The following is a 15,367-nucleotide window of genomic DNA, read 5'->3' on the forward strand; positions in this document are numbered from 1 at the left end:
GTGAGATGAAGATTCAGCTGTAAGGATGATCATTGCTGGGCTACCCACCAAGTTGGTGCTTTGAGTTAAGGCCCTGCATCAGGAGCTTCTCTCTGTCGCCACAGATGCTGTCTGACCCACTGGGTTCCAGGAGCAGAATTAGGCCTTTTGGCCCACCAAGTCTACTCCGCCATTCAATCATGGCTGAGCTACATTTCCCTTCCAGTCACAGCTTGTTTTTTTCCCTCCAGCTTAGAGCATCACCAATCTCTTCTGTCTCCACTATAAGAACACCGTGGCAGTTGAACATAGCAACTTACTACTCAAGTACAATTAGAGATGGGGATAAAAGTTTTCCTCAGCAGAAGTGCCCTGAACATGAGAAATGAATAAATAAAATAAGCTTGCCCTGTAAAATGACAAAAGAACAGCGTTTCAGAAAAACAACTACACTCAAGGAGAAAAAAAACCATATTGTCATAGAAAATTAATGGAATGTGTATACCATAGGATTTTGCTTATGTAAAAGTAACATTTCCAAAAATAATCAAGTCCTACCTCATCCGAAAATGTAATATCAAGGCTGTTTGCGCATCAACTTTGAAGATGTGATTTGGAGAAAACCAGAGTTTCTTATTTGCATCAAACAACGCGAAGAGATTCTGGCACAATGGAGAAATACCTGACAAAAGAAAGGTTCAACACTTTACCTTAAACATGAAATGAAACTGGGCACATAGTGACATATTAGTTGCAAAATTCAAATAATATACATTTCTCACTAATATTGAAATAAACCGTAGTAATAAAGACTATTCAGCCCACCATGCCTGGTTCCTTTCATCAACCCAGCCAAACAAGGTAAATCATTATTTTAATCCCTTCTATTGAAGGCTTTTAGTAGAATTTTAAACACCCATAACTGTCAGATTCCCGTAAAATGAAGGCAGCAAACGTGTGAGATCATAATTAACTGCAAGGCACATGACATGTTGACTTGTCACATTTCCATTACTATATCCGCCTCAAATATACTGGAGTTCACCATCATAATAAGGGCAGTTTGAGATGGCAATAAATCACCATGCCAGTGGTGTCCACAACCTGACATTATTGTTACTCCAAACGATTGACTTTATTCCCATTTTTCCTGCAGTTTTTATGTTCAGATCGTTGTCTGCCCTGAACTATGATCTTTTATCTAAATTAAGAACACGTAGATCTCCACAAATCTTCAGCTCGCACATGCAGATGCATGGGGTAACAATGGGAAAATGGGCAGACAGCAGATTCCATTTGCCTCCGCTACTTGGTAAGGCAAGAAGCAAATTTATAATTTTAACACCATTAACACTGGTGGAGATTTAAATCGTAACTCAGCATGTGGTGCTCAGGTACAGAGCCTTGTGCCTTTTAGCACGGCCCTGCCTGTTCCAAGTCAAACTCTGCTAACACTTTGTAAAACGTTAGATGTCAAATTCACGGAAAATGGAGAAATATTCAATTTATGTTCAAAAGCATTGCCGATCTATAAATTATGAAACATGGCAAGTCAGCCCAAAAATTCAAAGTTACTGCAGCTGTAGTAAAAATACCACCAAGATAGCACTGATTAATAACTGGAAATATGGTGGCATCAACTAATGTTTCATGATCGCCCAAACAGCACCTATAAATGTTGAAACTAGAACCACAATTCCAACACTGCCTGTTTCTGTTGAAAAGGAAAGCAACATATTTTGAGAGATGCCGACGTGGCTATTCCTTTTTCCAACTCAGCAAAAGATTATCTCAAACTGGTAGTTTGTTAAATCAGTCACAAGTGGATCTGTTGGTCTAGTTTGATTTCTTAGGAAGTGAAAAGGAATATTGCAGTTTTATCCCGTTCATAATTATCTAATTTAAGATCTGAAGGTTCTCTCAATATTCCCAGCATATCACACAGGAAATGTGTGAGGAGCTGGTGATGCATAAAACATCATTGCTATGGGAGTGAACCAAGACAATAACTTTTACTTCGTTATGTTAATGTGAACCTGGAATGAAACTTATTCCAAATAAAAAAGTATATCAACAGTCTTACCACATTTCTTGGCAACGTCAATGCATATGTCTTCAGCAATATGTTCACCATCAGGATATTTGATGGTTGAATTAGTTACATACATGAACACTTCCATGCCTTTAGCGGGAATTGCCAACTTTGACTGCAACATGCGTGATCTTCTTCTTTTCAAGCACAAGTCCATGGCACAAGTCTATTTTCATTTAGATCCTGTATATAAAAAAAAGTATGTAAATGTTATTTCATTCAACACACAAATGGAAATATAAAATAATCTAAGAGGTACCTGGTTTAGTGTATTGTTTTTGGAATGCAAGGGAGACAACCTTAATTGGCGAGATAGACACAAAAAGCTGGAGTAACTCAGCGGGACAGACAGCATCTCTGGAGAGAAGGAATGGGTAACATTTCAGGTCAAAGGTCTTTGTGTATCTATCTTCAGTTTGAACCAGCATCTGCAGTTCCTTCTTACACACTTAATTGGCTAGATGATGAGTAATGAGTAATGATAGTGTGGCCCCTTGGCCAACTTCATTCTCTTTCTGAGGTCAGTGCAGAGCATATTGGGCAAGATGTACAAACTAACAATCCACTCAAGAGTGGAGTTTATCTACCCAATGAGTTAATTAAAATCCCCTTTGGGTCAGACTAAGAGGAATGTTCCTAATGTTGATCTGAAGGCTCCAATTATAATTAGTTTGATCATCTTATCAAAAGTCCTATGAGATGACAGTGCAAGATGCAAATCTGACTTAATTCAGTCAGCCTCATTCAAATAACCCAGAAGGGTGATCATTCTCAGAAGTGGAATATTTTCATGTTGGAGTGTGAATGGATACAAATTGGATCCTGAACTTAGAGAAGGGCCTACAATAGACCTACCATGTCTCGTAGATAGGAGCGGAAGAGGAAGGCAAAATTGTATTGCAAATAAGCAAGTTCGGTATTCCGAAAAACGCAAGGAGACCCCACGTATCCATAGCTTTCACGTTCTAAAGGGGAAAACACTTTGTTCAAGGAATCCGTTTACTACTTCATTGAATTTATGACCATTTTCCAAGAAATGCTGATTTGAGCAGTGTTGAATTACATACATGGGTAATTCCCACAACAATTATATAAATTCCAGTGAGGGTGTTTTGATAATGCACAGTAAATGGAGAGCTATTGGTGAATATCTATGCAAAGATTTCAGTTGGCCACTGACACCAAAGTTTACTTTAGTTTAGAGAAATCCTTTTCAGATTAATCAAACCATAGCAGTCTGCTGAGTATTTCCAATACTTTGGGGATTTTATTCGTATTTCCAAACATCTGCAGTTTTTCAACAATTTTAGTCCCATTCCCTCAAGAGAAAAATTGGTACAGATTCTTGTCCTCCCCCCCCCCAAGTCTTGTCCTCCTCCCTTAAATTCCATCTGTAATTTCCTGGCTTTATTAATCTTGCTTGCCGAATATCCATTGAAATCCAATTCATATTTTCTGCTTTATATTTCTTGGATTGGACATTGTAGCTCAGCAAAGATTCTTCACTCTGTTAGGTTAATAAGGCTCAAGTGTTCCTCATACATGCCATAGGGCAGCACAGTGGCGCGCGGTAGTGCTGCTGCCTTACAGCGCCAGAGACCCAGACTATGGGTGCTGTCTGTACGGAGTTTGTACATTCTCTGTGTGACTGTGAGGGTTTTCTCTGGGTGCTCTGGTTTCCTCCCACACTCCAAAGACATACGTGTTTGTAGGTTAATTGACTTTGGTAAAACTGTAAATTGTCCCTAGTGTGTAGGACAGATTTAGTGTACGGGCTGATCGCTGGTCGGCACAGACTCGGTGGGCCGAAAGGCCTGTTTCCACTTTATGTCTCTAAAGTCTACAGTCACAGATCTCTTGTTGAAGACATCTTACTGTTTCGACATATATTTAGAGCAAATCTAAGATTCAGAGCCCACAACTGTCGTGGAGGTGAGAAGCAAGTGCCATTCCTTCAGCACTGGCCACAAAATCCACACATTCATGAATTTACCAGCGGTGCTGAATTCAGGCAGATTAATTTCCAATTCCCCATTTACAGTTAAACAACAAACTGTATAGGTTCTCCCCAGGTTACAAATGGCTGACTTACATAAAACCTGTACATATGAACAGGCATTTGGCAAATCGGCTAGTGGACTTGGGAGGACCTGTGCATCATGAGCAAAATTCGCTGCACAAATTACAACATGAAAATTCTTGAAAACCAATGGCAACTGTTCACAATGTCCAAGCTGAGCTTCCAGGTACACATTATTTCAACTCCCCTTCCCATTGCCACACCAAACAGAATATCTTCCGCCTTCTCCACTAATCAAATGCAAACTAGAAGAACAGCATCTCATATTTCACTTGTAGCCTGCAGCCCAATGCGATAAACATTGAATTTTCCTATTTCAAATAACCCACTTTCCTTTTGTGTCTTTGCCACTCCCTGCAATCCACTTCTAGCCTTTGTCACCTACTCCACCCATGTACCAATCAACACCCCGCCCAACTGTATAAACCTATTACTTGCCAGGGTTTGTCCCACCCACCCTTCACCTGTCATGTCCAGCTTTCTCCCCTCGACTCCAATCCGTCTGAGGAAGGGTCCTAACCAAAAGCATCACGTTCATTGTCCATTCCCGTTCATTGTCCATTGGCTGCAGACGTTTTGTTTAGTTTAAAGATACAGCGAGTCCACATAAACCAGCGATCCCCATACACTAGCACTATCCTACACACAAGTTACAATTTTACCAAGCCAATTAACCTACAAACCTGTATGTCTTTGGAATATGGGAGGAAACAGTAGCACCCGGAGAATACCTACACAGTCACGGAGAGAAAGTACAAACACCGTACAGACAGCACCCGCAGTTAGGATCGAACCCGGGACTCTCACTTTGTAAGGCTCTACCGCTGCACGGCCGTGCTACTCTGCTGGTTCATGCAACACAGGGTAAGCATGATGGTGGCAGTTGGGATCCAGCCCTCTGCATTAAATTAAAACTCACATGATTCTAAAGGTACTGTCTTTCATTCCATGAGTGTCAAGTACATGCCTAGCACTTCACCAAATGAAATCACAGATGACTCATTAGAATCGGGCCAATGTTACCACATGACAGCAAAGTCCAATTCTGTCTGCAGGTAACATCAGACTATGTCTCTCCACAGCAATAAGAAAGAAAGATTTTGGGCATTTAAATGTTCTCCTTAGTTAGCCCAAAGACATTGGGCAACTCTCTTCTCATCCCTACCATCCATCGGTCTTTAACTCCTTAACCAGCCTCGGTTCACATCTACCACCTGTTGCTCTCCACATACCTTTCTAGTCACACCCTGGCTTCTGCCCAAAAATAGAAACATACAGGATTTATATTGCATTCCAAACAAATCTAGCCCGTAGGTGCAGTAGAGGTTTACCCCACGGAGTGAATGTCGCCTTGATTGAATGTTTCTCTTTCAAATTAAAAAACATGTTACTGAAGTTTGGAAACAGAGGAAGACTGAAAAATTCTAAATAGAAGCTGCAGCGTCCCAGTTGTGGGGAAATCTCCCACATTATCTCACACGTGTATGATTTCCCACCATTATTTACGCTAACGAGCTGGAGGATGAACCCAAATGTGAGGTTCCCAGGTTTGCCACTGATACGAAAATAAGTGGAAGAAAATGTTGTGATGACGATATTGTTATTCTGCAAAGGGATAAGGAAGGGCAGGTTAAGAGATTGGGTGAAAACCTGGCAAAAGGAATTTAATAATAATGTGAGGTCATGCACTTTAGTAAGTGGAATCAAAAAGGTGAATTGCAAGTGATTACAAATGAATACATTTCAGAGGGATCCAGGTGTTCTATTGTATAAATCACAAAAATTAGCAGATAAGTCCAACAAATAGGTAAGAAGGTAAATTACATTTTGGTCTTGGATTGTAATTTAAAAATAGGTATTTTTTGTTGCTGTTGTACAGGGTTCTGGCAAGGTCACACCAGGAATACCCTGCACAGCTTTAGTCCCTTTACTCAAAAACGATATAGTAACATTGGAGACAGTCCAAAGTAGATTCCCCAAGGTAATTTCTACAATGAGAGAGTTGTCCTATTAATAGAGGCTAGGCAGGTGCGATCTGGATTATTTGGAGACTATAGCAATGAGAGGCACACAAGATCTTAAGAAAGTTTGACAGGGTAGATGCTGAAATGTTTTCACTGGTAGGAGAAGCACCAGCAAGGAGAAGTTGTTACAAATTATGCAGTCATTTAAAACTAAGGTATGGAGAAATTTCTTCCCTCAGCAGGTAGTGAATCTCTGGAGATCCATGTCCCAGAAGGTTGTTTAGACCAGAACATTAAATATATTTAAGGTGGAGATAGATAAATATGTGAAAGATTGAGAATTTGAGGGTTATGGTTCAAAAAAGTAAGTTGAGGTCAGCATTGATCAACTGTGATGATATTGAAGGTAGGGCAGGCTTGTGGGCCTGGTGGTCTACTTGCCCCTATTTACTTGTGTTCGATGCCGAGTTTTATCACACAGCCATCTTAGATCTATGGTCAACCATGGAAACTAAAATAAAAAACTTCTGCGATCTTAACCTTAATAGCAAATTAAAAGATTTTTTATTGTACTGCATCATGAATGATTTAGAATTAAACTCAAGCAATTTATTTTTAATCCTTTTCTAGAGGGAATCAACACTGAAAGTTTATTTGTATGTAGAATACAGATAGTTATAGAATCGTACTGCACAGAAACATGCCCTTCTGCCCAACTCTCCGTGCCAACCAAGACACCCCATCTTAGCTAGTCCCATTTACCTATGCTTTGCCCATATCCCTCTAACCCTTTTTAATCCATCTGCCTGCCCAAATGTCTTTTAAATGTTGATATTGGTCCAGCCTTGACTACTTCATTTGGCAGCTCATTCCCTATATCCACCTATATACTCTGTGAAAAAGTTATGACTCAGATTCCTATTAAATCTTTCCCCTCTCACCTTAAATTACTGCCCTCTAGTTCTTGATTCCCCAACCCTGGGACAAAGACTGCATTCACCCCATCTAGTCCCTTCATGATTTCATGGACCTCTGTAAGATCACCTCTCAACCTTCTGCGCTCCAAGGAATAAAGTCTGCTCAACCTCTCCCTACAGCTCATGTCCTCGAGTCCTGGCAACATCCTCGTAAATGTTCTCTGCACTCTTTCCAGCTTATGTCTCTGTAGAAAATGTCTGTACAATACAGGAGTTCTCATTTAAACTTGTGCACAACATAGGTACTTCATTTTGAACATTCTTGAACAAGTCTCAAGCAGCAGGTTGAACCAATAACAACATGTTTTCACATGCAAATAAGTTTTTACCATGCTTTCCAATTTGTCAAGTTTAAAATTCTTCATGATCATGTTGTATAGGACAGGGATGTGGGGAGGGGGCTAAGGATCAGAAATTGGATCTAGACTGGATTGATGTGAATTTAGCAAAGGAAAAAAGGAGGAATTATTGGCAGGTTTATTGACGACATGCACTCACCTTTACCCAACTTTCATATTCATTCACATCTTTGCAACACTACTGCAACGAAGCAATGGTGACAAAGCTGTGTTATTGGCTACATTGTCCACCCGTGGCCTTCAAAAGTCCACAACATCAATCACCCTGCAGTACATGTTGTTCAAAAGGGAACTGCAGATGCTGGAGAAGGGTTTCGGCCCGAAACGTCGCCTATTTCCTTCGCTCCATAGATGCTGCTGCACCCGCTGAGTTTCCCCAGCAATTTTGTGTACCCTGCAGTACATATTCAGCACAGTTTATCTGGGCAAATACCTCACCACCTTCACCACTAAAGGACTGCAGCAGAGCAAGCAGACTCTTGTATCCTTTCACGGAGTGGGATTTTGCCAGGACATCACTGGTTCTGATCACCACTGATGGTATCTATCAGACTACACAAATACCTGCACCTATTCCATTTAACTTGTCAGAATTCAGGGGGCAATGTGCTGTGCCAGGTTACTTTCAACATATTTATATTTTCTCTCGTTGAGACTTTTCCAGCTGATTCCCCAGTGTTGGGATCTCTCCGGAAAGTGGAATAAACATCCGTTTTCTCGGCAGGATACTTCCCTAGTCTTTCAGAGGCAATTCAAGTCTTGAGGTGAAGCTGTGTTGACGCTAGTTGGGAAAAGCCAGTTTTCTGGCTGACTTCCTGACATTTGTAGGAACAGCACTGACGAAGCCACATATAGGGCTATCCTATGAGGAACATCAATACTGGACCAGGCCTCCACGAGTGGAACAGGTGTACATAGCTTCATGCACATCTCTTTCCAACAAAGAGCAGGTTAAAAAAAGGTATGGTATATATTTCCATTGCAAGAAAGACCTTTCTTCCAATACAAATTGCAACAATATACTGTGAGCCACATTGCAGAAATGTACGGAATGAACTCTTCTGTGTGCAAAGGGCAACACATTGTATACCATGGCAACACATGTGACAGAAGAGGCATAATCATGAACAAGAACAGAGGAGGAAAACAAAACAAGACCAAGTGTGTAGAATGTGTTTAAAAGAGCAAAGTTCCAAAACCTGATGGTTGCTAGCACAAGAAAACTAAATATCATCACTATTTATTCTACTAAACTTCTCCACAGATTCTTTGGCTCCTACTCACTCGTCAACTCTGCCCATTCGATTCACTATGGAAATAACCAACACACATCCAGTTAGAAATTGTGAAATCCTAGCTCGTTAAGGCAATTGGACAAATTCTGAGATATTGATCAATGTTTAAACTACTGCATTATGGTGCATCCACTTTACAATACATACATCCCAAGCACAATCCACAAATGGGGAAAACAATTATGATCCTATTGTGAGATAATTGTCAGTTGAAATGGATAGAATATGAAATACTGGGGGGAAAGTACAATACCGAACCTAACCCACTCTGGGTAATAGCTTAAAAACACACAAAGAAAATTAATGGAAGGAAGTTTCTTTGTGTGTTTTTAAGCTATTACCCAGAGTGACAACACCTTTCTCCTACCATTTCTCATGGGCAATTGCAAACTGAAGTTTTATTTTTAATGAAAGTACTTAACTTCAGTTGCACACAAATTCACATGGATGTCTGATAACTTGGAAGGAGGAGAAATGAATTGTGCCGCTGCAGTATCACAACACCAGCGAGTTTCTATCTTAAGCTCTGTACAGGTAATCTTTCAACCATTTTTGTTGTCAACCAGTTATTGTATTTTTTGCTTATTACTCATCCACAAACAAGACAAACGGAGCACCTGTTGATTAACAACCTCCGAAAATAACTCATTAAATCCTGGTATCAGTCCATTTACGGTCAATTGACCTGATTCAGGATATTGACCATGGAGTGCGAGAGTTACGGAGGAAGTGTACCAACCATTACCTGAGAATTCTTATCTCAAAGTGCATGTGCCTGGACGCAAATGATCACATGTTTGGCCCAGGATTTGCTTAACAGTTATGTCAATATACATTGCCGAAATGCACTCACGAACAACTCAACAAGGCATGATATTAGAAACCAGGGTTATTGGAATTCCATTCCAGCAATTAGTCATCTTCAGGGCAGGGAGATCAAAGCTTAACAAAGTGAATATTATTGCTTGAAAATCAGTTTAATCAATTTCAGCTGTAAAATATACCATTGGATTCACGCCTCACATTTAAAGAAGATACTTCTCTGTCCTGCCAAAGGAAAGTGGTTCTATTAGAATGGCATTCCATTAGAATAGGAAAGGAAAAGAAAGCCTAAAACTTGAACCAAAACTTAAGAAGAAAAATACGGTGCAGAATTTAAAATAAGATAAACATAAAATAAGAATAAGAGAAAATTAAACATATAATAAACGGAAAGGTTGAACAAACAGGAACATGCACTGTAACCAGGATAAGACCATTTGCATTTGTCAATTTCAAAGTTGATCATTGCTGATCTACATTAGATGTCGTACAGTTTAAAATAAGTAGTAACTATGCCAGCTAACAAGGGTCGAGTCCTTTCAGGAAATCCCAGCAAGTCACATGATTTGATTCTTGTAAACGCTAAAGGATTTGCAGAGGAAACAAGTATACAGGTTGCCATAACCATAACTGTGGTGTTTTGCAATCAGATTTATGAAAGCTAATCCCTTTAGAAATGCAAGTCTACCATTGCCTCATCATGGAACACATGGTCTCACATTATATAACAAGCATGAGACAGGGAAAAAAATGAAAAAAGAGGAAGAGATATGGGAGTCTAGGATTCCAAGAGGCAATGCCCCTGGCAGGGGTAAAAGGGGGCAGCGGCCCCTTTATGCAGAATTTTTGATAATTGTACCTTGAAATGACACAGTTTTCTTGCCTGTTTACCCTTAATTTCTCGCAGGGTCTTCCCCACTCATACCAACAGGGAACCCCTCACTGCTCACACTCACAGGAAACCTCTCACCTTTGCTCACACTCACAGGGTCCCCTCACTGCTCACACTCACAGGAAACCTCTCAACTTTGCTCACTCACAGGGACCCCCTCACTGCCCACACTCACATGGACGTCCCCTCACCTTTACTCACACTCACAGAGACTCCCCCCTCTGCTCACCAGGGCTCACACACACTCCTTCTACTTGCATTAAAATGCCCCGGCCTTTCCCAGCCCAGTGCCCACTCTCCCGCTGCCGTCCACCAGGCCTCGCCTTGTCCTGCCCCCAGACGCCTCCCTCCTCCAATCATCACGCTGAATCATCCTGTCCCCCCCGCCCCCACTGCCTGCTGACCGACGTCCCTCTCGTCCAATCGGCGCTCTCGATCATCAGTCCCACTATCTCGCGGAAAGCCATTTATCTATATAATTAAAACTCAAATCTTGACCACTTCCTGTTTGCGTTGCATATTGATTTTGGGAAAAACGCTACCACATACAGCTGTGACCTTTGGCCATCTTACTCAGAGTTCCCCTCCGCTGCGCAGGACTAGAGGATTTTTCCCATCGATGAAAAATAAAAGACTTATTAATGTTTAAAAAATGTTGAAATACTCTCTCCTGTCAATCACGCCATGAAGGCCAAGCCCCTTCCGGTGGGAGTGGGGAGACTATAAAACTCGGAAGTGTGGACGTGCCTCAGTCTCTGCAAGATGGGGGAGCCAGAGGTCACGACTCTCAGTCTGAGCTGTGAATAACATTGAACACATGTCTACTAAACTGAGAGTGGGGTTTTACTGACCTGTCAGTGCCCTCAATGTGGTTTGAAAATGAAGTTTGAAAAGGATGTTTGAAAATGAAAATGTGGTTGGTTTGAAAATAATAAGGTGGTTGGTTTGAAAATGGTAGGAAACTTGAAATGGTAGGAAACTGCAATTGAGTTTGGTGGTCTTGCACCCTGCTTGAAATGGTAGGAAACTGCACTTGAGTTTGGTGGTCTTGCACCCTGCTTGAAATGGTAGGAAACTGCACTTGAGTTTGGTGGTCTTGCACCCTGCTTGAAGTGGCATGAAACTGCACTTGAATTTGGTGGCCTTGCACCCTGCTTGAAGTGGCATGAAACTGCACTTGAATTTGGTGGCCTTGCACCCTGCTTGAAATGGTAGGAAACTGCACTTGAGTTTGGTGGTCTTGCACCCTGCTTGAAGTGGCATGAAACTGCACTTGAATTTGGTGGCCTTGCACCCTGCTTGAAGTGGTAGGAAACTGCACTTGAGTTTGGTAGCCTTGCACCCTGCTTGAAGTGGTAGGAAACTGCACTTGAATTTGGTGGCCTTGCACCCTGCTTGAAATGGAATTTCACGGAATAGCCGTGTGTCAACTGCCAGCCCACCAGCCGTGAGTGAGTGAGCTGCCAGCACACCAAGCTTGAGTTATTGCGCTGCCAGCCCAAGAATCCATTCGGCCCACAATGTCCATACTAGCCCTCTGGAAACCAGTCCCTTCAGCCCACAACACCCATACTAGCGCTCCAGAACCCACCCCCCCAACTGGCCACCAATATTGGAATTGGTGGAGAGGCGGAATATTGCGTTGGGGGACCAGCCCTCCCGTGTGAACATGGGACCAAACGGGTCCCACTTACTCTAGTAGATTTATAGAGATTTAGATTTTTTTTAAACAAATTTCAAAATCCGCGGAAATCCACGGATCCGCGGAGAAATCTCATGCCTGTATAATCAAATAACGTTGATCAGTGAGCTAGATATCAAAAGTGCCTTAACTACAGAAATAATATTTAGGGGCATTTTTGTCCTACTTTTTGAGGAAGGAAGGATGTACACACGAATTGGAAGCAATTTAATCTTTCTAAGCATCAATCGAGCTCTGGCAGTTAAGCAAACTCAGATGGGAAATGAGGAGTCTAAAGAGGCGGATGACCTTGAGGTTTTGCACATCAGAAAACAATAGAATCAAGGTCATTAAAAACAAATACTGCAGATTCTAAAAATCTAAAAGAAAAGCTGATGAATACTGTCAACACTCTGCCAGTCTAGCAGCATTTGTGGGAAAAGAAACAGCAGATAAATACAGTAGTTATTCCTCAAGAATATCTAAGGCTTCATTGGAACAGTGTAAGAGAACATAGCAGAGGTCAGAGCAAGAGTGGAATGGAGAATGAAACCATAGTACAGCATGGGAACAGACCATTTGACTGCAATATCTGTGCCAAACATGGTGCCAAGTTAATTTCTGCTTGCACATGAGGGAACCTTGGAGATTCAAAGAGGTTTTAATGTTGCTTAAAGGAGAAAGAAAATACTGCATATGTAAGATGTAGGAAGAAAATCAGACAGGGCCTTTCATTAACATAAACCAACAGGAGAGAAGTTAAGCAGGCCAAAAGGGGCCATGCAATGTCACGGGTAAGTCAAATTGAAGAAAATTCCAATGCTTTTTATATGTACATTAAAAACAAGAGGGTAACTAGGGAGAAGGTAGGACCACCTAAGGATAAAGGAGGTAATTTATGCTTGGAGTCAAAGGATGAAGGCGAGATACTAAAGAATATTTTCACTGTTTTCACAGAGGAGGACATGGAGGATAATGAGAACAGTGTGGGTACAATACTATGCCAGGGCAGTTTGAGATCAAAAAGGAGGTGACGTTGGGTTTCTAGAAAATCATAAAGGTGGGTAAATCTTTGGGGCTTGATGGAATCTTTCTCAGATTATTGAGAGAGGTAAGAGAAGAGATTGCAGGAAGTTGTTGAATATTATTGTATCCTTTCCAGACATAGACGAGGTCCCAGAGGACTGGATGACTCTGGTTGTTGCTCCTTTGTGCGGGGCAAGATTTATTAACACTGAGAGTGGTGGGTGCCTGGAACGTGCTGTCAGGTGGAAGCAAATTATGATAGAGAGGTTTAAGAGGCTTTTGGAAAGGCATGTGGATATGTGGGGAATGGAGGGATGTGGATTACCTTGTCTTCCTTATCCCTCCTCTTTACTTGAGCATGTCATTTCTGAACTCTGATGTGCTGGTTTTTAAGCGACTTCCACATGTCTGATATGGACTTGCCCAATAATAGCTGCTCCCAATGTACGCTCTCTAGCTCCTGCCTAATCATGTTGTAATCTGCTTACCCAATTCCTGATTTATCCTTATTCATCATTGTCTTGAAACTTATGGAATTGTAATCACTGTTCCCAAGATGCTCTTCCATTGAAACACGAATCATGGCAAGACTCCTGAAAGCTTTACATCATCCTTGTGGATTGAATAATACTTTGGTTCCGTCTTCACTAAGGAAGACATAAATAATCTGCCGGAAATAGCAGGGGACCGCGGGTCAAAGGAGTTGGAGGAATTGAGTGAAATCCAGGTTAGCCGGGAAGTGGTGTTGGGTAAATTGAATGGATTAAAGGCCGATAAATCCCCAGGGCCAGATAGGCTGCATCCCAGAGTACTTAAGGAAGTAGCTCCAGAAATAGTGGATGCATTAGTAATAATCTTTCAAAACTCTTTAGATTCTGCAGTAGTTCCTGAGGATTGGCGGGTAGCAAACGTAACCCCACTTTTTAAGAAGGGAGGGAGAGAGAAAACGGGGAATTACAGACCAGTTAGTCTAACATCGGTAGTGGGGAAACTACTAGAGTCAGTTATTAAAGATGGGATAGCAGCACATTTGGAAAGTGGGGAAATCATTGGACAAAGTCAGCATGGATTTACAAAAGGTAAATCATGTCTGACGAATCTTATAGAATTTTTCGAGGATGTAACTAGTAGCGTGGATAGGGGAGAACCAGTGGATGTGGTGTATCTGGACTTCCAGAAGGCTTTCGACAAGGTCCCACATAAGAGATTAGTATACAAACTTAAAGCACACGGCATTGGGGGTTCAGTATTGATGTGGATAGAGAACTGGCTGGCAAACAGGAAGCAAAGAGTAGGAGTAAACGGGTCCTTTTCACAATGGCAGGCAATGACTAGTGGGGTACCGCAAGGCTCAGTGCTGGGACCCCAGCTATTTACAATATATATTAATGATCTGGATGAGGGAATTGAAGGCAATATCTCCAAGTTTGCAGATGACACTAAGCTGGGGGGCAGTGTTAGCTGTGAGGAGGATGCTAGGAGACTGCAAGGTGACTTGGATAGGCTGGGTGAGTGGGCAAATGTTTGGCAGATGCAGTATAATGTGGATAAATGTGAGGTTATCCATTTTGGTGGCAAACAGGAAAACAGACTATTATCTAAATGGTGGCCGACTAGGAAAAGGGGAGATGCAGCGAGACCTGGGTGTCATGGTACACCAGTCATTGAAAGTAGGCAAGGTACACAAAATTGCTGGGGAAACTCAGCGGGTGCAGCAGCATCTATGGAGCGAAGGAAATAGGCGACGTTTCGGGCCGAAACCCTTCTTCAGACTGATGGGGGGTGGGGGGGGGGGAGAAAGAAGGAAAAGGGGCCCGAGGGCGGGCGGATGGGAGGGTGGGAGGAGACAGCTAGAGGGTTAAGGAAGGGGAGGAGACAGCAAGGGCTAGCAAAATTGGGAGAATTCAATGTTAATGCCATACGGACGCAAGGTCCCCAGACGGAATATGAGGTGCTGTTCCTCCAATTTCCGCTGTTGCTCACTCTGGCAATGGAGGAGACCCAGGACAGAGAGGTCGGATTGGGAATGGGAGGGGGAGTTGAAGTGCTGAGCCACCGGGAGTTCAGGTAGGTTATTGCGGACTGAGCGGAGGTGTTCGGCGAAACGATCGCCCAACCTACGCTTGGTCTCCCCGATGTAAATCAGCTGACATCTAGAGCAGCGGATGCAGTAGATGAGGTTGGAGGAGATACAGGTGAA

At 42.1% G+C, this 15,367-nt stretch overlaps 1 protein-coding gene across 2 annotated transcripts in view; it reads right to left on the minus strand.

The window, feature by feature from the left end:
• Positions 1-15,367, minus strand: part of jak1 (Janus kinase 1) — an 84,253-nt gene that overhangs the window by 52,719 nt on the left and 16,167 nt on the right. For both annotated transcript variants that reach the window (XM_033028292.1, XM_033028291.1), the window contains exons 2-3: positions 2,063-2,254; positions 538-661 (exon numbers count right to left, since the gene is read on the minus strand). In XM_033028292.1, the coding sequence (XP_032884183.1) occupies positions 538-661; positions 2,063-2,228 (290 nt within the window). In that variant the 5' untranslated portion in view covers positions 2,229-2,254. The remainder of the gene's footprint in view (positions 1-537; positions 662-2,062; positions 2,255-15,367) is intronic.

Source organism: Amblyraja radiata, chromosome 10 (assembly GCF_010909765.2).
Source record: "Amblyraja radiata isolate CabotCenter1 chromosome 10, sAmbRad1.1.pri, whole genome shotgun sequence".
Classification (NCBI taxonomy): domain Eukaryota; kingdom Metazoa; phylum Chordata; class Chondrichthyes; order Rajiformes; family Rajidae; genus Amblyraja; species Amblyraja radiata.